At 39.1% G+C, this 22,733-nt stretch overlaps 1 protein-coding gene across 8 annotated transcripts in view; it reads right to left on the bottom strand.

The window, feature by feature from the left end:
* Window positions 1-22,733, bottom strand: part of MAN1A2 (mannosidase alpha class 1A member 2) — a 158,481-nt gene that overhangs the window by 80,587 nt on the left and 55,161 nt on the right. For all 8 annotated transcript variants that reach the window (XR_012777073.1, XR_012777076.1, XM_075511580.1 and 5 more), the window contains exons 4-5: window positions 12,328-12,446; window positions 11,553-11,633 (exon numbers count right to left, since the gene is read on the bottom strand). Coding sequence is in view for 6 of the 8 variants with exons in the window: in XM_075511580.1 (XP_075367695.1) it covers window positions 11,553-11,633; window positions 12,328-12,446 (200 nt within the window). In the remaining 2 variants the exon portion in view is untranslated. The remainder of the gene's footprint in view (window positions 1-11,552; window positions 11,634-12,327; window positions 12,447-22,733) is intronic.

Here is a 22,733-nt window from a genome sequence, read left to right as displayed (position 1 = left end):
AACCTATTTCCAATCAGACTTAGAGGAAACAAAATTGCAATGAAGTCAGTTTTCCCTTCCTTTCTTCCTCTTCAGGTGCCATGTGGTACCAAGATGCAGCAATAAATTGGGCTAAGTATCATTTGCCAGTCAAGAAAATATTTAGTACAAGCCTGGTAAACAGAAACTGCACAAGGATTACAATCTGCACTGCAGTGACCAGTGGCAATGCCCAATATGTGACAATGCTTTAAAACTCAAGAAAAAAGATTTTTTGCAGGCTGTGTCCTGTTAGAGACCAGTGACCTGTCACAACCACTTATAAGCAGCTCATCTCCTGGCAACAAACTGAAATCTCATCTTTATTGGATAGGACATACACAATGCTGTTATCTCTTCTGAGATTTTAAATCTTTGAAAACTTAATTTAGATAAGCCCCTTCAGAGGTACAGTCAAGACTTTTGCGAAAGCAGTTCACAAAATATATTGTCTTGGCTCCTGAAGACCTACACTTTATATATTTAGGTCAGTTATTGGGGATTTCTATTGGCATATATAACATAATCTTACTAAGGAGTCTTCCTGAACAGAAGAGATGCTGCCTATCAGTTTCCTGGAAAGGATTAGTTTGATTATCTGTTAAAAGAGTATCAAGTACTTAACAGCCCTTGCTCTCTATTTTAAATGACAGATTTCAGGTTGGATTTATCCATGCAAATTATATTATTATCTTGCCCAGAAAGATATGTCATTTTGATGGTGTTAATAAAGAGAAGACAGACAATCATGTAAAGGAACTGCTTTATATCTAAGGCTGGCAAAGGTAAACACAGTAAATCATTAGTCTTTTATATTGCAAATACCATAAATAACTTCAGCAAAAATAAAACAATAAGCTATCCTTTTTATTGTATTAATAAACAGCAGCAGACAAGAACACTTTGTCATAATGGTGTATGTGTCCTCCTGCCACTACCACACAACAGCCATTGGAATAATACTCACTTTGTTTTCCTTGCTTGATACTGTTTCTCAAGCACAGCCGTGTACTCCGTGCAACAACTGACCCTCTATCCATCTCTGGGCTTCTAACATTCCACGCATTATTGCTAGCAGGAATGTTTTATTTGCCTCTACCAGTCACACAGGGAGTTGTAATGATTTGTGAAGCTCCAACTCATTAAAAAAAGGGCAAGTAGTCAACAGGTACCTTGTGCACTCTCTCCTCAGACAAATGCTCTTCACACCAGATAAGATGCCTAGTTACTCTAAAGGCAAGATGGGGTTACTCCTGCACACCTTACAAATCTCTTCATGAACTGCTAGCAAATGAGCTCTAAGCAAAGCATGTAATTATCACTTACTAATCCTAGTTCTCGGTCACTTGGCTTTCTTTACAACCCAGAACACACTCAAGAAGTGGAAACAACTCCCAAATCCTGCTGCGAACAGCTGCAGCTGAACTTTTGTGGAGAGGAACCCAGAAGCCATGGGCTCAATGTCTGGTTTTATTGCAGACTTCCTATAAGATGCTAGTCAAGAGAATTAAATCTGAGTTTTCAGACACTACCTATGGCATTCTTTTTTCTGGTTCATCTTGCTTCAGAAAATGTGCTGAATTTTCAGAAGTTTTAAGGACCCTAATGTGTAAGTGAGGGCCATAGGCTCTCAGGGTGTTAATTGCTGAGAAGAGGTACAGTCATACTTCTGTTCACTGAAGCACCCCAAATCCAGTGAACGCCTCCAGCATTTTATCCATAAGTCTATCCACCACTCAATTACTCATGTCTGAAATTAGCACAGCATGTACTCTCACAAGAATACTGTAAACTTTCATGAATTAACATTTATGGGGCACATGCCTAGTATCATTTTACAGAAAAGATTAAGAATAGAAGGTTCATCCTGGGTGCGTATAAAGTTAGGTGTTAGACACCTGCCAAGGATCCTGCACAGAACGTATGAGTGATGACTAGCTCTTCCCCTGTGATCTGCCCTCTAGTTGGGCTTGCATTTCATGCATTTGCAGGACAGAACAATACTTCCTAAGCACTCTGTGGCCTACCAACCATCTCAGATCCAGAACAGAGGAGTGGCTGTAGCATTGTACTACAGTCAGCACACACACTTCTTTGGGGGAAACCCATACTCAAAACAACAACCTTGAAAGATGCATTGAAACAACCTTGAAAGATGCCTGTGATACAATTAAAAAAACTCCACAGAGCAAGCATATCAAAACAAGCAATGCGTTCCTGAGGATCAGAAGAAAAACAGGCTTACCCACTGAAATGAGCATTAAAGAAGAAATAGTACAAAAACATCTAAATAAAGTCCTCATCTATACAGAAAGACACAATTAAGATGATGCCAAACATTAACTACAAAAAGGGATGTCATGTTTAAAATCATTCAAATCAAAGTTTCAGTTAAATACGTTCTCAACTGCCCTGAGTTATTCAGGCTGAAAGTATTGAGCTTCCCAAAGGCAAAGCTCAGAAAGACAGAGAAAACCCACACATTTAAAGGATCCATCTTAATTCAGATAAAATCTAGGTATCTGAAAGAAAGTTTGCAATGAAACAAAAGAAATCCATGTAATACTATGTTCCCCTGACTCTCTTAGTCTGGGTTAACTATATCTCTTCAGCCTCTTGACAATGATCTGCATTTTGCATCCTGTCTTCTCCTACCTGGAGACGCAGATGCTTCAGCAAGCACCTGGATATGCTTGCTTTAGGTACTTTCTCTCAACATCAGAGGATTTTGTTTCCTGCTCTCAGTATACATAGGATCTCGCTCAACTCCTAACACACACAACATAAGAGAGCAGAAAATAAAGCATGCCAGGAACACGGAGGGGAATCACCAAAATCCTTAACCAAGACTGAAAGTTTATGAAGGTACTACAAACTGAAATAAAATTTATTAGTGAAAGTCTAATATTGAAGGACTTCATCTTCCAATTCACACAGCCATGAGAAGGGGAAAAGAGTGACTATGAGAAAAGCTGCTATTTGAAGGAGTTTACCAACTACTCCTGGGTGACACCAAGCCCCAGAAGGCATCCATGGCAATAAGGGTTTGCCACCAAGGTGAGCAACACGGTGTCACAGATAAGGGTGGGGCTGTACCATGGGGAAGGGGCAGACTTGGCATGTAGAACGCAGGAGACTCCTTCCTCAGCTGGGGAGATGCAGATAACTCTGTAATGATCAGTGGATGGGGCTCATTTCTGCTTGGCTAGGACCTGCTGCGTAACAAGGAGGTATGCCAAGTCACTCTGGAAAGACAGAAACTTTCTTGAAGCAAGGAGTGAGTAAGAAGAGGTCCCATAGCATGGAGAATATCTTGAAGATAGTGGCACTGCTTCTTCCGCTCCTGCTGCTCTTGTTTCTTCTGCAAATGCTGACTCAGCAAATTGGACTCAAAGTTACCCCAGAGACAGGAGGAGATTACTGTTTCCTAGTCCCTTCTCACTGGGGACGCTTCCTGAAGAGCGGGAATAGCCAACCTTGCTGGTTCCAGCCCCATCAGAAATTCACCTTCTCAGCCTTATGCTGTCTTCCTTCCTTCTTTGGTGAGGACAATAGTGATGGCAGGGGCTGCATCACTAGAATTGCCTCAGAGAGAAAGGGCAACTGTAACGTCTTTGAGAGCTCCAGGGAATAAATGGTACTCAAGGATTATTAACTGTCAGGGGAGATGCCACAGTATCCAGAGAGAGCAGACATGCCTATGATTGGGATCACTGAAGAGATTACTACTCCTGTAGATTTGCTCAAAAATTTGAACTTTACCTATCTATTCTTCAAGAAGCTGGACAGACATTTGGCATGTAATGAGTATCACATTCATTCTAGCAGTGGGTATAGTCACTGCTGGAGGCTATTGGGCAGGAGCCATAGAGGAGAAACGACAGCAATTCAAATACAAACTGTAAAGAACCAGAAGATTTTGAACACACAGCAATCAACTCTGGTATCTTCTTCATTTGCAAAAACATAGCAACATTGTCCTTTATTTTGCTTATGCTTTATTGCTCCAATGATAATTTAGTGTGTTTAATTACAGGATTATTCCGCATATATGCACCACGTGGGCACTACAGCTGTATCTCTCCTTCCTTGAACAAACTCCCATTTGGAGAGCAGAAAATTCATTTACAGTGTTTTCACAAAGGCTTGGAAGTGAAGAAACTGCTCCTAGCAGGGTTGAGCATCTTCACTGCTGTCTTTTGGATGGTCTTAGGAAATGAGGAAAAATGGGCCTGGATCCTGCAAGATGCTCTAGGCATCTCCATCTGCCTTTATGAGCTCAAAGCAGTTCACATAGCCAATATGAAGAACTGCAGCTTGTTTCTGCTGGCATTGTTGGTTTATGATGTCTTCCTTGTACTTATCACTCCTTCACTACCCAGGTGTGGGGACAGCATAATGGAAATTATAGGTCTTGGACCATTTGATTAAGCACATGAGAAAATCCCATTTCTGCTGAAGATTCCAGGGTGGCACCCTCCATCAGGTTCTGACAGACCTTTTACTGTCCTAGGCCTTGAGGCCATTGTAATTCCTGATCTCCTGGTAGCCTGCTCTCACAGATTTGACAATTCAGACACAGTCATCACAGATCTATTTTGTAAATTCTACTGCAGCTTATAGCTGTGGTCTGTTGGCAAGCTTTGTTGTTTCAGCATTGACCCAGAAAGATCAGCCAGCTCTTTTCCACTTGGTGCCATTCATTCTTACTGCTTGCCTGATTGTTGCTTTTTTGCACCAGGAGTTGAGAACGTTTTGGACAGGCAGTGATTTTACAAAGCAGCCCTCCTGTCTTCCCTCAGAAATCAGTATCAGCTACCCTGATGCCCAAGAAGACCCAGATCCACAAATGTGGCTGACAGAAGTGGAAGAACATATAATCAATCACATACCCAATAAAGACCAATTAGATAATTTGTGTTGAAAAAAAAAATAATTTACCAATACCAACAAACATAGTGAAGAGAAAACCTCATGTTACCCAGAGAAAAAGCAACCACCAAACATGACTGATCTTGAACAAAACCTTATATCAGAGAACTGGATAGACACCATGGGAGATGAAAGAATTCCAGAGCCACATCCTGAGAAACCAGCTATACAATATGGCTGATTTCCAGGTAACAGAGGAACCTCCCTGGAAAGAGACTTTAAAAGACTGCATGAACAGACAGCTTCAATGTAATAATAAAAGTGTAACTTGCATTTCACAAAAAAAGGATGCTATTGCAAGTGCTTTATCTTGTTCTGATCGCTATGTATACCTGACACTCTTTCACTAAGCATTTCTATCCTGATGCTATTACATACAATAGAGTGATATCAAGATATTTTATTTTATTAGTGTTGGATAAGAAGTTAAAGATATCCATAAAGAACAAAACATTCTTATACAGTAAGTCTAGGGAATTAACACAAAGGAACTCACTGTTCTAGGGAAAATGCTAAATAATGCCTTGATAGGCATCAATGAAAACTATAAAAAACATGGATTCATAACTAAAGACAAAAATTATATTTGTGCCAGGATGATACACGGGAGAAACAAATTGCTTAATGCAGCCACAAAAAACAAAATTGTTTTTTTTGTTTTGGGTTTGGGTTTTGTTTGTTTGTTTTTAATTCATGTAAGGCTGGTTTTCATCCTAAACTGCCATACTCAATGTTTACTCCCAAGTAAGCATACAGAACATTTCTACTTATTTCTATTATCAACTATAACACAGCCCCCCCCCCGCATAACGAAGACCATGTCTAGTGGCTATAGAAGTTAAAGGATTGTTGCAGAGATTACTGAGAAACAGTCTGGCTCAATTTAGATAAGTCAATTATATATTTTACTGCCAGTATGTTAATTTGGCCTGTTAACTCCATTTGACAGACGGAAAAGAGGAAGCATAGTGGTGCCTGTGAAATCAGAAGGTGGAAAACACTTGTATGTAGTTCATACACCTTAACTACAAGATCATGCTTCCTTTTTGATCAAAATGCAACATGTAAAAATTTTATCCATTCTGTCATAACCTGGGGTGGAGGAAAGGAGTGCCCAGTTCTCACAGTATGGCTCCCAGCCACCTTCTACTACGCAACTCTCCTAAACCCTGTACCTCCAAAAATATTTAGTTAGTAGCCCTTGATTGAGTATAGGCACAATGAATTTTGCACGTCCTATTTAGAGATTTAGGTACTTAGATTATGCCTATTAATGTACAGCTTAATAAGGAATAATAACAAGTGAAGTAAACACTTTGTATGGGTTGCTCAGTGGAAACTGGGAAGAAACCTCCGGCATACAGCAAAATACAAGAGAGCCTGCCTGGAAATACAGCACCCCCAGGAAATCTCACACTTTTTTCTTCTGCTTTTTATCAAGTCTCTCTCTTTCTTTGGTTTGACAGTATAATTTCAAAAAAATTCCAGTATACAGTATACCCCACTTGTACCGGGGTCCCCAGTACTGTATCGAGCTCTGGGGACCCCAGTAGAAGAAAGGCATGGATCTGTTACAGTGAGTCCAGAGGAGGGCCACAAAAACAGAGGGCTGGAACACCTCTCCTATGAAGAAAGGCTGAGAGAGGTGGGATTGTTCAGCCTGAAGAAGAGAAGGCTCTGAGGAAACCTTACAGTGGCCTTGCAATATATAAAGGGGGCTTTACAAGAAAGATGGAGAGAGACTTTTTACCACAGCCTGTAGTGACAGGAGAAGGGGCAATGGTTTTAAAACTGAAAGAAGGTAGGTTTAGACTGGATATAAGGAAGAAATTTTTTACTATGAGGGTGGTGAGACACTGGAGCAGGTTGCCCAGAGAAGTTGTGGATGCCCCATCTGCAGAAGTGTTCAAAGTCAGGTCAGAGAGGGCTTTGAGCAACCTGATATAGTGAAAGATGTCCCTGCCCATGGCAGGGGGGTTGAACTAGATGATCTTTAAAGGTCCCTTCCAACCCAAACCATTCTATGGTTCTATATTCCACTATTTTAGCATATATTCATTATATATTTCAATAATGTACTTTGGAGAAAAGTCACAGACTCAAAGCTTCAAAAAACCCCCGAAGAATCTCAAAAGTGATGACAGATTGGGACCTCATTCCTACATAGGAGCTGAGACAAAGAAGGCATACTCTTAGATCTGATGATATACTCCTAGTCAGACACCAGATGGCCTGTCCACAATCAGCCAGGAAAAACTTAGTGTGCAGAGGATTTAAACAAGGGCCTCCCAGATTGCAGATCTACTACCCCTGCCACCAGAAAAACCTCAGTGTTGTTTCAACTTGAGAAGACTGAAACAAAATGCACAGGCAGATTTTCCACTATGTTCAGTTTCACAGGCATATCTTGATTTTCTTCTATTCAAAAGGCATTCTGACACAGAAAAATGGAGAAAGATGGTGATTTTCCCCAAATCAGGAGAACTGCCTGTTAGACAGAGAAACAATTTTGTCTCTCTACATCAACAGAAAGGTACAGTGAGGCAAGACAACCAAGACATTTGGCCAGAGGGACATGAAAACACATCCTCCTCAAACTTTAGCTTTACATGCTCTTCACTCAAGGAAATCAAGCAGAAATTCCCACATGTAAAAGGTTGAGCTGTTAAAAAATTCACAAGTGTCACGTTTCACAAAGAAAGGCCTGTGACTCACTGGACAGGACAAGCCTACAGCATTTTAAGCCAAGTTGTCAGTTGCTAAAAACAGCAGGGTCTTTTTGGTTGTAAGGGTGATATATTTCATTATTCCCCCATCCACTGCAGTAAGGGGGAACCCTTACTGAAAGAAGGAACAGCAATACCCACAATCTTAATATGAAAGATTTAAAATTTTACCATCAACTGTAACCAGCATCATTAAAACCATGACCACAGTTGATGCTCCTTTGAGTAATACCAGTAACATGACAGCTAAAATATAGCATAGAGACCACAGAGTCATGCCACTAGCCATGCTAAATAATTTTTTACAACTAACATGTTTCTAATAAGAGCATTAAACAGGACAATTTTATCTAAATTAATAGCCAGCTGTACTTAAAAACCATTATCAATATCTACCATTATGACTTATAATCAGATAAAATCCTATCAAGCACAAATACCCTCTCCATACAAAGGGCAAAAGGATATAGATAAACCATGCTGACTATCAAATTCTCCAAATGTGGGCACTTAAAAATGATTGAACTTCTACAGCTGATGCTGAGTCTTGGACACTTTCTTTTATGGTTGTCACTATAGCATCTTTAACAGCACTAAGTGACAGGAGTCAAAATAAGAACAGCTTTCACAACTGTCACCAAACAGCAGTAACTCTTGTTGTGGACCTAAGCAGAATTTATATAAATTAAAAGGGGAAAACCAGAATTAATTCCAAGCAGCCTGTTTATTGTATTGGACCTATTTTTCAATACATCAAACAAGGCATACAAAAGTATGGAAATTAGTATGAAAACGTTCTAAACCAGTACCTAGCAACAGTCTTACAGAAGTAGAGGCTTGGAGGAAGGGAGATGGGGATTGGAATATCGAGAAGGTGTGGGAAGGGAATATGAGCAAGTAAATGATAGCTCGATGAACAAAGGAAGGATACCTACCAGTAGACAGAGAATCCCTTAGAGGCATAAGCCCATGTGCATGTTCATAACCTGATCAGGCAAAACATCCAAACACTTGGTATCAGGCTCGCCTGTCTTAGCAGTGGCTAAGTGTGTCTCCTCGCATGAATGCAGTAAAAAAAAAGAAATTAAGCATGCCCCAATCCTAAGCTAAGGAATACCTTCCCTTCTTGAGAACAGGAGAGAAGACCAGATTGGAAATCACATCTCAAACAAACCTGTTTCCAACTCCAAGGAGTTCTCAGAGGCAGGTGTCTCTCTCCTGGGCTCAATTACTGAAAAGCCTCAAGTTTCCTTGCTTGTCTTATCCACACTGACAAACTTCCAAGAAACCATCCAACTTGGCAAATGAAGTAGTCTCTCAGGTACCAGAAGCAATCCTATCTGTCACACTATTTTAAAAGAAACGCAGTCTGAACACTTTTTTTAGGAGTTCTTCTTTTGGAAAATAAAGATAATATATATGAACACTTCACAGGAATAATCTTCTACCACAAGTCATGAAGCATTTGAAGTCCATTGGAGAGACTGATGTCATAAAAATATTTTTAAAAACAAAAGAGCCCAGTGGCCACAATTTAGGAAAGACAGAGTAAAAGTTTTCTAAGAAGGAAAGAAATAAAATGTGTTGATGAAAACTCTTTAAGCAAAGGAGCTTGTTCTGACTCTACCAAGCAGTTAGAAGCAACTGAAAGGAAAAGGAATATTCAGCTTTACAAAAGCAGATAAAAGCATGTGTTTTGGCAGTGTTTGGCTGCACCCATCTACACAGTGGGGCAAAAAACTTCTTGTTAAGGGGCTTGTGTACAGGTGTGGTATTGATGTATACAAACAATCCAGCTACCGATGCATGATCTTTGCTCTTTCTGAGGTTTCTCGTATTCACAGTAGATGACTCCAAGGAGCATGCTCCAGTTTAAGTAAGTTATCCAGACTTATCCAGACAGTTATCCAGATCAATGTTCCTAGCTGAGAAGATGATGTGAGACTGCTCTACTCAATGCTTGAAGGCTTCAGTGATCACACAGTACTTAATGTGATCCGAGCTCCAAGCAACAGAAATACAGATTTCTGGAAAGAAAGCATCCTTCAACACACTGCTCAGGTCACTTGCACTACAGTAGGAACTACCATGACTACTCCTAACAGTTCCAGCTTAGCTACTTCAGCTGCTCCTTGGCACAAGTTGAAAAGCACATGCAGCTCAGACTGCTCTCCATGAAATCTCTTTGCTACAGAAATAAAAAATGCAAGCATTTTTCCTTGCTTATGTCTGACAGCAAAAGAGAGCTTCTGTTCCGGGGGCCTTGAAAAGAAAACTGGTAGGTTAATAACGCTGACCTAGATGAAATTCAGAAGCTGCCTCAAGTTAATATTTGGGTTGATCATTCAGTGATTTTTATGCCTTCTTTTGTTAGGACAGAAGTAGAAACCAACAGGGCTTGAATTTCACCACTACTCTAACACAAGTGATCGCTGCTACAAAGGCTGTCTTCCTGAAGAGGTGCCACAGCAATCAATTTAAAAGGCTGACTTGTAACACTGGGGAATAGGATCACTGCCTGAGGGTAAAATCCTTACTGAGCTGTGAGGAAACTGATGGAAGACCTAAGCCTGACAGATTCTGGAGGCAGAGAACAGCTCACTGCCATGAACATAAGGTCATCTCTTCAGTTGCTACAAAGGAAAGAGGGGAAAAATTATGTGCCTCTCCTTTCCTTTGGGCCTCCTATGACAGACCACATGAATCAGTGTAGCAGAAAGGACTGCTTGCAGCTGATCCCTCTGCAGACAGGGGGCTTGGATAGTGTGGACAGTGAAGAAGGTGAAGCAGTGATGAAAAACTAGCAATTTCTTTCAAGATATACACTGGATTTTTACTTTGGCACTAACCTCTTCTTCCAAAGAGAACACACTCCTACAAGAGAAAATTCACAGATACCACGATGATGCCAAAGACCTAAAGAGCCAACAAATACGGGGTTTTCTCCTGATTATTTTTAGGGCTGTGGGCTTAAAATCCCTGAGAACTTGTTGATACGTAAGCAGTGCTCCCCTAAACAAAGGGGGAAGATACATATGAACACCTGAAAGTGTATAAAACCTTAAGCCATGAAATACGGCTGGAAGCCTAATGTTTTAGGTAGTGGGCTACAGAATGGCCATGAAAAATAAAGGATAAAACCAAACAAATCAAAGACATGGGCAATAGATCAAAAGACAGGTAGCTGGTAAGACATGAGAAGAGCTATGACTTATTCTGTAGGTTGGGTCAGGCTCCAGCCTTGTTAAAACATGTGAACTAAGAGGTCGCAGCAATGTTACTGCTAGACCAAAGAAGTCCACGGTTGCAAGTCTTTGGGTATATGCATCCTTTCAATCTAAGCATGTCTTTGCATAAGTGCTCAGAAATATAAATCTCTGATCTTTTTTAATAGAAGTTTCAAAAGTGGGATGAAATTAGCTTGATATTTCTCAGTTTGTCACTGAGAAAATGGTAAGTTTGTGTAGCGCTTTTGTGAAGCAAACCTACAGCCTTGCAGGACAAGTGACAAAACTATTATTTCTACCTTCATGGAGTTACAGAATATCAAAACAAGTTATTGTTGGCATGACAAGCTAGTGACTTCACATTTCAGGCTGATGTTTACTTGAGTGGATATCTTTTGAAAACATCTTGATAAAAGCAGCATTTCACAGCTCTAACAAAGGGTCTTAAATTGGCCAAGACCTGCACAGAAACAAGCTGTAAAGATTCCATACTCTAAGAATTTGGTTGCCTTAGACAACTTACTGCTTTAAAATTAGTTTGCAAACTACGAAGAAACCAAGAGTCTAGAAAATTCTTCATATGCAACATTTGCTAGAATACGTTAAATTTCTTTAAGAACAAGACACCTTATTCTTCCAGTCTCCTTACCTCTTGTCCTGAAAGGTAGTATGCTGCTAGAAGACCACCAATGAAGCGAATATTGACCTCAAAAACAGACACTTCAGAATTCTAGAGCAAGAAAAAAAAAAGTAAATAATTAAACAACTCCCTAATAAAGAAGAAAAAAAAAATCGTCAAGGCAGAGGCAAGTATGTACCCTAAACTAATATGCATGCAAGGGTTTGTACCGTTTCGCTATCTAGATCCATACTGAAATTCCTGCGCACATCTTCACGACACCAACTAATAATTCTAGTTACAGCTTCAACTGATTTTTAAATATTAAATCAGTTTTTCTCCTGCTCTCTAATCATATTATCACCACAAAGTGCAATTAAAATTGTTTGGAGATGGTGGGAAAGAAAGCAAGGACTGTACATTTCCACAATTCAGCATCTTTTCTCTTATGTTTAAGCGTAACATCAAATCTTCTGGGTTTACAGGATACAGTAGAATAATAATTAGAGAATTCCTGTTATGTGCTTTCTTAACCTGAATTACCAATGTGCAATCTCAAATTCAGAGCTCCATTTTAACTTGAAACAGCACTTTTTACATTAAAGTGCGATAGGGTTGGGGTGGTTTTGTTCTTTTTTCGAAAATAAAGCTACAAACACAGAGAACTTCACTAACGCTTAATCTGAACTTCTGATACTTTGAATCATAATTTTTTTAAGTTCCAGCTGAAAGACCTCTTCTTGTCTCCCCCCAAGAGGAGCACTGTGAAAAGAACTAGAGAAATATTAAGGCAAGCTCTACTCACCACACTGAAATCAAGATTTTTGTCAATCCACTCTTGTCCTTCTCTGAATTCATCATGAAGCCCCATGATATAAAGAGTATCCAATGCATCTACTATGGTAGCACCCATTTGTGAGTTTCCTACACGCAAAAAGAAAGATTTCTATTACAAGTGATTTTTTTCATTACTTTTCTTAAACATCACAAGCATGAGAAAATAACCCAAGCAGTAGCAAAGCAAAGTTACTACAAAGATGACAGCACAAAGAATAATCAATATGAGCAAGGAATGAGCAGCTATGTAAGAGGAGCACATTTCTTTCAAAGCATCAGTCTCCTGGCACAGTTTGGCTTCTGGGGAGAAAAGACAACTAAAGATAGAAAAAAAAAACTCCTTCTCATCTGCTTTCCTAACCTGAACATGAGCAACTGTACTTTGACACAAAAAAAAAAAGGACAGAAAGACATTCAGCTTCAAAAAGCTATTAGGAATTCTAGGACAGAAGTGTTAAAAAAAGCATATGCAAGATAAAGCAATCTGTATTTGCAGTAATGCCTTACATTTCCCAATATTTACTGCTGAAACGTTCAAAGTTTTGCAATTATGGAAGCTACCTAGTCACTGAAAGCATGGACTGATGAGCAGGGATGCCCTGGCTTGGCTTGACTGATAAAGCTGTAGACCCAAGATGTTCACATCACTGCCTGCAGGTACCCACACTATGAGGTGCTAATGGATTCCTGAATTGTCACCATTTAAAGTGGAGCATTTAAAGCCAAATAAAAAACAATGGTGCTTTACCCTAAAACGCCATTCACTTGAAACAGCAGCAATTTAGAGTTGATTGATGAGTGACTCATCGGTTTGTACAAGGGAGACAGGATGAAGAGGTGGTGAGCCACTGACCATGTTTAGCCTTGACCTCCTTAGGCCATCCCAACCTAAGCTGTTGCCCTTAGAAGGCATAGGTCTTTGTTTCTAGAGGAAAGCAAGAATTACCATGGGTTTGTTTATTTTCATGGAGTGTATAAAGCTTCCTACACTCTAAGGAAGTAGCCCAATTTCACTGTTCATGTCAGTATTCTATAAAACAGTACAATAACGATATGATTAGCAATTTAATGACAGCAGTCTCCTAACAAGTTAAGCCAATTTTATTTTTTTAATGTGCTTTTCATCCATAATGGAATTTCTACAGCGCAGTGTTCCTACTTGGTTGTTTCTATTCATTCATTTCTGATTTTTATATGTTTAGAGATATTTTTTTTCCCTCAAGCATAACAATAACTGAATGAAGGCATTACCCTCATTGTACTTATTTTACACACCTAAATGACTCATTTATATGCAAGCTTAATTCCATTTTCAGAGATTTCTTTCCCTGAATAATAAAAATTAAATATAACAGTCTCTGACAAAGTAATCACCAACTAATTTCTTAAAAAATAGCCATGCATCTGCTTTAATTAACTTAAACTAGGTACGGAAAGCCTTAAGTTGGTGTTGTTTGTTAAGATATTGAAGTACAGATCGGGATACACTACCTTTTGCAAGATTAATTAAAAAGACATATCCTTTGACAAATTGGCCACCAGGCATACCTATAACTCTCAGGAAATGAATTCACCATGGTGCATAAGTACTGTAAAGTTTAACACCTTCAGCCAGGTGAAATTCCACTGCTTGTACTGAAGTGAAGGTCGCTTTGAGCAGAGCTACAGCATGCAGTTAACTTCGTACCTTTTCATAAGGTGACAGTAATCTAATTTACCACTTCAAAAATATGCAAATCAGACCATGATACAAGGATTAACTTCAGTATTAGCTGACAAGGTATTTCTGACGTAAAGGTAGAATGTGTTACAATGCTATGGCACTCTGTTCCTTTAGTTAAACCACATTGATAATTTCAATTACACAAGGTGTTTAAATGAATAGGGATACATAGCCTTGGGAAATCCTGAAAGCTCCTCTTGTCATAGTTTAAAAAAATAAAAACCTTTTAACTTAGACACAGAAATAACCACATCAGTAAGCTCTAATATTCTATAATTAGCATGGGGTAAGGAGAATACATTGTATGGGGATGGACTGGTGTGTCATTGTGTGTCCCCACCCCAGAAAAAGAGTTCAGACACCACTGTACAATCACCCACAGTTTTCCAGATCTCAGAAGTACATTCAAGTTCCCACAAGGGGAGACAGCACTATGTTGGGCACAAGAATATCTGCTTTCCAGCATTCCAGAAAATACCTTCAAAAACACAAATTTAAACAACCTTTTTCATGGAGTTCTCTGCACAGAACCATGAAAGAACGGCTATGTAAATGCAAAAGCCCATGATTATTTTTGCCATCTCGCAAATCCAATAGATACATCCAGACAGAGACTGCGAGCAAAAAGGTTATAAATGCTGGAACAGAGCGCTCTCCAGAATTGAGCAAAAACATCCATGGTTTCCTAATGCATCCCATAGTGACTGAACAATATGACTTCAAATACAGACAAGAAATTTGCTTTCTTCCTCACAGTGTTAAAAGTGAGCCCGCAACCCCATATACAGAAATCTCACATAAACCAGTAGTCCCCAATAGGGACTGACTGACAATCTGTTTCACACAAGATCCTCCAGCGTTGTTTGCAGCCACAGAAATAAATGCAGTCCGATAGAGCAAAGCAGACTTCCTCAACATTTTTTGCCCCAAGACTCAATTAAAGGTATAAGTTCATACTCTAACCTTTTGTCTGGGCCACACTCCAATAGTTTGTTCAAGCTCTCTCTCCTGCTGCCTTTTTGCCCCTCTCTCTCATCTTTTATGTCCATCTTTCCTAGACCTGCAAACGTCCAACAAATCATTACTGAGCAAAGACCCTTCTGCTCATACATGCCTCTTCCCTGAGCAGTGATGGGTGCCTGTTTCTGAGATGCAGATCAGTATGGTTATAGCTTCTAGACTCCACGTGAGAGGCTCAACTATTTCTTACCATGGCCTCCTAAGGATAGCATTTATATCCCAACCCATAATAAATTATGAATGAGAAACAAGAAAAACAAATAAGTGGGCTATTTCAACCAAATTTGGTTTATCTTTCCTTTTTCTTCTTAAATATATGGTAACTAATCCTAACTGCACACCAGCACTTCTTCCTTGACAAAGACTCAGAAGAACAATCTTTGTTTTTTAAACCATTTCCAAAAGGTCAAGAGATGACAAGTCAGTATTTTGCAACACATTGTCTACCCAGTCTTCTTCCTTTAGTGTCAATCAGGCAGCACAAAGCAAGCTAATTCCCTCCTCCTGGCCATTGAGGGGGAAGAGTCCAAAATGCAGAGTTCATACCCAGAAGTCTTGTGCCTACAAGAATAGAGGGCAGAGCTGGACATAAGGCACCACAGAGGACAAGAGACTTAACGTAACACCTTGGCTGCCCCATGTTGCAAGACAGGTACAACTTAAACCCATTTGTGGGCTACACTAGGTTGGGTTAGAGAGTAAAATTAATAAATTGCTCTCCACTTCTTTCTTGGAGGACTATGTGGAGAGGACGTAATTCTTAATTTGTTCTTAAACAAGTTTCCACTGAATTTTTCTGTATCTGCTGAGGTTCACAACCTAACCAGAACAGGCAATGATGTTGTCATAGCTGTCTTCCTCCATCTTAAAATGCACTGCACTACTGGCAAGGCAGCAGCTGAAATCTAAAGCAGGAAGAAACAGCAAGTGTTCAAAGATCACTGGCCTGTATTGAAGTTCCACATGGTGCTATAGGGAAAACAGACTATAATGGATAGGCAGCTGTAGTTCCCCCTCCTGATGCTGTTACAAACCATTCAGTCTAAAGTCACAAAGATAAATCATTTTCCATTCATAAGAGAGTATGGTTTTTGCCTTTCATAGCCATGCTAAGATCCATAAATTTTGCCTTAAAGGACAAGAGGATAGTCTTCCTGGACTTAAACTGCAGAAGGTGTAATTTGAAAAGTAATAAAGTAACTCTAAACAATGAGATAATAGTTTAGAGGAGCATACACTGCTTACTACCACCTCAACCAGTCTGATCTATTATTGCTCTGGATATAGAGAGAGCAGATGTCTCACTGTGGTGAAAAAGGCTATAAAACAATTAAATTATAATAGAAAATAACAATTCTCCTAGCTGAAGGCACTCCTCCCAGGGTCTGCCTCTGTTTAATACAAAGGCTCAGTTGGTCATGTTGCATAAGATAACTGATTCCAGAAGTGCTCAGTTTTACAAATGTCAGATTAGGAAGTTTCCTCTCCATATAATTATAGTTCTAGTTGATTGAGCTCCAAATTTAATGACGTTTGGCTAATGAATGCAATCCTCATTCCTCTAAATAAAACAGAACATCCATCATGGGCTAATGGAAGGAATTTAGCAGTGAAATAGCTGAACTATTAACAAAATTGTGCACACTCTCATTAAGCAGGAGTATTATTCCAAAGGACTGCAAAGTAGTAAATCAGATTTATATTTAGGTAGACTTCAGTTTCCTGGGATTAGACAAATAATTCCTTCACTTAATAGCACATAAATCTACAGTCTGAAATACCTAGCAAATCACATGACTAAGTGTAAACAGCAGGGCCATTAAAAGAAAAATAGTCTATCTAAAATTCTTTCAGTATGCCAAAGCACTAGATGAAGAACTATTTATACCATTTTATAGTCTCACAAGAGACTATCAAAGTACAAGGAGACAGATCATTGCCATGCATTCCATGACAAAAGGAATATGAAGAAAATAAATAGCCCATTTTCATTATATCATAAGGATAAGCATAGAAATCTAGAAAGTCTGATACCAGCTACAGGGTTGCTTAGTGTATTTATTATGTGGAAGCAGAAGAAACTATGAGCAGTGAGGTACTAGAGAAAATATGCGAACTAACATAGACGAATTACTATCAGAGAAGACTATGAAAATTTGAGACATAAATATGTTATCTAAATAAGGAACAAGATGACAAATTAAAACTCTACAACAGCAAACTGAAGTCATGCACTCAGAGTTGAAAAGTAATCAACAAATAGGTTCTTCACAGAAACTTTGATTATTTGACACGTCACCCATACCTACTCCTTTCTTCAACAGGCATACACCACACACAAATCTCATTATTTCTTCCAAAAAAAGACTTCCATGGGGGCTTTCATTAGTCTGAGTTGAGGGCTGAGCAGGTGTACTGGGCCTCGCTGGGATGGAGTAAATTTTCTTCACAGCAGCCTGTATGGTGCTGTGTTTTGGATTTGTGACCAAAACAGTGTTGATAACACACCAGAGTTTTGGCTATTGCTGAGCAGTGCTTGCACAGCATCAAGGCTTTCTCTTTTTTTCCCCTCTGCCCCCCCTCCAGTAAATAAGCTGGGGTGGGCAAGAGGCTGGGAGGGGACACAGCCATGACAGCTGACCCAAACTGACCAAAAGGATACTCCACACCATATAACATCACACTCCCTGATAAAAGCTGAGTGTGGGGGTTAGTCTGGCAGGTAGCCATTCATCAGGGACCAGCTGGGCTTCAGTCTGCTTGTGGTAGGTGGCAAGTGATTGTCTTTGCATTACTTCCCCCCCCTCACCCCCTTCCTTCACTTATTAAACTACCTTTATCTCAACCCATGGGTTTTCTTGCTTTTGCTCTTCCTATTCTCTCCCCTGCCTTGCTGGGGAGAGAATTTTCCTTCTTTTCCCTTTCACCCTCTGTCTGTCCGTGCTCATGTTAGACCACAGTTACAAGTGTTCTAACACAACTCTTGTGTTACAAGCGTGTTACTGTCTTACAACACACTTGGCATCTATCCAGAGACCAGTCAGAGGAGTAAGAAACCTGAAGGAAATACAGCCTATTCAAATGGATCTCTCATTCCCAAAATGCACAATAGGTCAGAGTAGGGCTGCTACAAAGTCAAGGAAACCAGCCTAAGTGCAAAAATTACCATGAGGCCACTGCCTCCAAGGAGAGTCATAAACAATAGGCCTAATAGGTTCATGTAACCATTCCTACCCTTCTACCTTATGCAGTGACTGAAAAGGAAATATTTTATTATTAAGCAGAGAAGATAGCAGATAAAAGATCCAAAAGTGGGATGCTCATCAGTTCATTTAGAATCAAGGTAGGGTTTTAATATTTCCTAAACCAGTGACAAAAATCACACAGGCATCTAATAGAGACTCTTATTCTTGTTTACGAGGACAGCCTGCAGATACCACCACCAGCTATGTTTTGAAGAAAGCTAAGGGAATTGGCAAGATTGCTTGAGGGAAAACAAGCAGTTGGATATAGTAAAAGCATTTGGGCTGTTACTGAAGATAGCTGCCTCTATATCATACAAATAGCAAGAATCTCTGTGTCAAGACATCCCTGCTATGGAAATAAGTTATTTTATAGTCCTGAAAGCCAACTTCTCTTCATAAGCATTAGAAAGCTGGAATCTATAGTTAGTTATGCGTAGAGACTTGGGATCTGGATGTAAGGAAATGGTTTTCACTTTCAAAACAGCATAGCCAATGGGATGATAATACTGATGGACAGAACCATAAGATACAAACAGACCTCATGTGCCAGAAATAGTATTGGTCTCAGTCACTCATATCCAATTCTGTTTTTTTTCAGGGCCCTGGATAGACATTATTTACTGGAAGCAGAACCTACTCCTACTGGTGCAGAATGCCTTTGATTACTGGTGTGTTTAATTTGGGGGCGGGGGGGAGGATCAACTTGCAAAAGGAATCTAAGAGGACTGAAGTCTCAAGGAATAATTTAACTTAATTCCTAAATTAATTTTCCACGCTAGCAGGTGACATGAACTTCAAAGCAGTCCAACAATTGGGGTGTGCCCAAGCATAGAGCAGAACCTCCCTATTCCATTGCAGTGATTCCAGAAACAAAAGAGGAGGTGTAAAGCCTCCTCGAGGAAGTATACCCTGGCACACTTTGAACCCAAGAGATAAAGTTATTTTTCACATAGGCAGGTGTTTTAATCCCTGACAACACAGTGAAAATGCTTCCTTGATAAACTCAGACTGACATTAAATACAGAGTTATTACCATCTTAAAAAAATTCTTGTTATTGATATTCTTGCCTGGCCAGCTTCAGAATGGCTGAAAAATGCAGACTGGACAAGACTGTACTGATCTAGGGAAAGTATAGCAATCTCTACTCAAAGAGAGTCAAATAATTCAAGTTTTTAGACTGTAGCAACAGGATTTCTTAATGTGATAGAAAATTACAGACATGGTAGAAAAATAAATAACATGAAAATTAAAAGCAAACAATTATCAACCCAGTTTTCTGTATCTCTAATGAGGCCCTGGCAATAAAGCTGCCACTACTGAAGCATACCACTTGTAAGATATCTTAATGACTTACAAGGAACAAGATAGCATTTAAGAAAATTAATTAAACTTTTGAACAACAGAGTTTAATTCCACTGTTGAAAACAAGTGCCTCAAAATTAGTCAATGAAACCATACATTTCATACAAAACTGCAATGTAGGATTTCAGCTCAGCCGTAAAATGCAATGAATAAGCCTTTAAGTATCCATGAAAAAACCAATTGCCGTTAACATTTTAGATTAATTAAAAAAGCAGAACAAAAAACTAAGCATGTTGATTGCTTAGTTCTGTTAAATTGCTGATAAAAGACAACATGAGGAGTTCCTAATCTTTTGTACCAGACAATAAAGTACTTTAGCATATAAATAACACTAAATAATCAATTGTAATGCTTTCCTTAATTTTATAAATGAGGAAGTAATGGAAGTGAAGCATTTTAGTGTATGCTAGTCTTTGTTCTTTGAATCTAAACGTGGACCTGCAGGTAGATGTTATTGATTAATCAAACTGCTGCTTAACTGCTATGTCCTTAAGACCCAAATTTAAAAACTTTGTCTAAGAATTTATACTACAGTAAGCCTTCCTCTTCTCTGCTCTTCACTTGATTGCTTCACTTTGCTCTCCAACTAAATTCTACACAGCCCTTCAGCTTAATTCAAAATTCATACAAGCAAGAGTTGAATGCAGTCCCTCTAGTACAAAGCCTGAATGTGCTCAAAACTAAATTTGAAAAGGGCTTAGCATATTAATACCAGACTTTCAATTTTCTACATTTCTTTCAATTGTATCATCCCTTTTTTTCCTTCCTCCTTATTTTGTTTGTAAGCACAAACACAAAACTGAATTCCTGTAGATAGGAGGAGGAAAGAGTGGACTGTGTGCAGACCATAATTAAGATTAATGCTGGAACTATGATCTGAGTTAGTGGAAGGTTAAGACCTAATGATAACTGAAAGGCCACAATGTCAGGAGAGAAAGATTAGGATAAGCTTCAGAGTAGGAAAGGAACAAGGGAGAGGAGATGGCATTAAATTGAGTAAAAAGGAGGGGACAGAAGCGTATCAGAAGGGAGGCAAGAATAACAGGTGAGAAGTGAATGGTGATGGCAATCAGCTACACACATGAAGCAGTCAACGAAAACTAACCAAAAATACAGATCTGGAGCAACTCCATTTTAAGAAATTAAGTGGAATATTTAAGTGAAGAGTACCTGTGAATGATGGCTCAGAAGTATGCAGAACCTTAATACAGGCAGCAGTCAGTTAAACCCAGCAGCAAGCAAAGCAAGATTAATATCTGACAGTAAATAAGAGAGCAAGATGTTATCTGGACTTGAATATAGTTGTGTGACCTGACTGCAGAAATCTTACCTATGAAGCAAGCTAAGTACTGATCTTCCAAGACAGTAAAGGTACAATTTCTTACAGATAATTGTAAGCTAAACCACTTTGTCAACTAGGCAGTAGGAAAAGCATCAGAAAAAACACACCTCTAACAGCCATCATGTCACATAAGCTTTTCCATCTTTAGGTAATCAAAAACTTGGTCACACATTTTGGTCCAAACCACATTCTAAATTTTCTTTAAGACAGCTGAAGAGGAGCTAATTTCAGTTTGGTAGCCATAAAACTTCATCAGAATGGTGCAAAACTTGAGTGAACAATCTCCGATAGAAGACAAAGTGTATCAGGCACAAGCACAGTGCTGCACTCACATAGCTGAACTGCTTCTGAATTACAGCTGCCTCATACCTTTGCTAGCTTCCGATAACAGTAAAGCGTACTTGCATCTGCCTCCCACTTTGTACGCGTGTCCATGTTGTTGTCCTTACCGTATTTAGTGAGAGCTCAGTATGCCAATCCTTATTTAGTTGTAATGCCCATTTACTTAATATTTTAACACAGTCCAAAATAGACTGCATAGCCTTAATTTCATTTCCTTATTACACCCTCTGTTCTTAATTCCAAAAGAAAGGAAACAAGTTTAAATTCAGGAATAGCATTCCCACAACCTAAATAATTCCCAAATCAAAACAAACATAAGTCCAAAGATTCCCAACAGGAAACAAATGTATTTTTTTCCTCGGCGCAAACCATCTGGTTTGTAAGAGAAAAACAGAAGAGGGTGCTATTAAAGAGAATAAAAATTCTCAATTTGAGCCTGAGCCCTGAACTCTAATATGACTTAATTTCTTCATTGCCATTTGATGCAGATGTTTACCTCACTATTCTATAAGGCAGGTTACAGAAATAAGGTGTGTTTATCCAATGCCACTTTGCATCTGTACATCTCATGATATTTTTTTTTTAAAGGCAGAATTTTCAATCTTCTGAATAATGCCATAGGATTTAACATCATCAGTTCAGAAACATGTAAAAAAGCCACTGAGATCAACTAACATAAGTGTTGTACATGAGCTAATACAAACTGGGTGAGAAGAATTCAGTAGGAATACTGTATTATTAAAAAGAACAGAAGACAACAGCTGCCCATGGTAAATCTTCCTGATAAGCATAGGCACACTTGTGACAGTTTGATGAAACAGCAATAACATTCAAAAAATATTCTTAGCTAACCACAGTTGTCCTTATCTATGGCACCAGTACTGTAAAACAGTTAAGAGGGAATGCACAGCCAGATTGCCTCCTGCCTGCGCACATTTGCAAGTTTTAGAGAACAACCATATTCTGAATAAACACCATGTCTATTGCAGTGAAGCAAAATAGCATTTACAAAACACTATTTGCCCAATTAGCAGCATCAGAGGACAGCTTTAAATTAGGTGAACTGAGGAAAAGTCAGATATTTTGTAAGGGGAAGTCTTATCTTAGCATCAATGTTACAGTCTTTTTAAGAAGTCAACTTGCATATGGACAGAGAATATATACAGAAGGTATGTAAGAACAACCCTTAATAAAGGCTCTTAAAACTAACCTGCCAAAGGATAAGAAAAAATTGTTCTCATGCAGATGAATAATTGTTTAAAAGATAGGAAACGGGATAAGTGTAAACAACCAGTTATCATCGTGGGAGGAAACCACCAGTAGGATCCTACAGAGATGA

The sequence above is a fragment of the Mycteria americana genome, chromosome 1 (assembly GCF_035582795.1).
Source record: "Mycteria americana isolate JAX WOST 10 ecotype Jacksonville Zoo and Gardens chromosome 1, USCA_MyAme_1.0, whole genome shotgun sequence".
Taxonomy (NCBI): domain Eukaryota; kingdom Metazoa; phylum Chordata; class Aves; order Ciconiiformes; family Ciconiidae; genus Mycteria; species Mycteria americana.
This window is presented reverse-complemented; position numbering and strand designations above follow the sequence as displayed.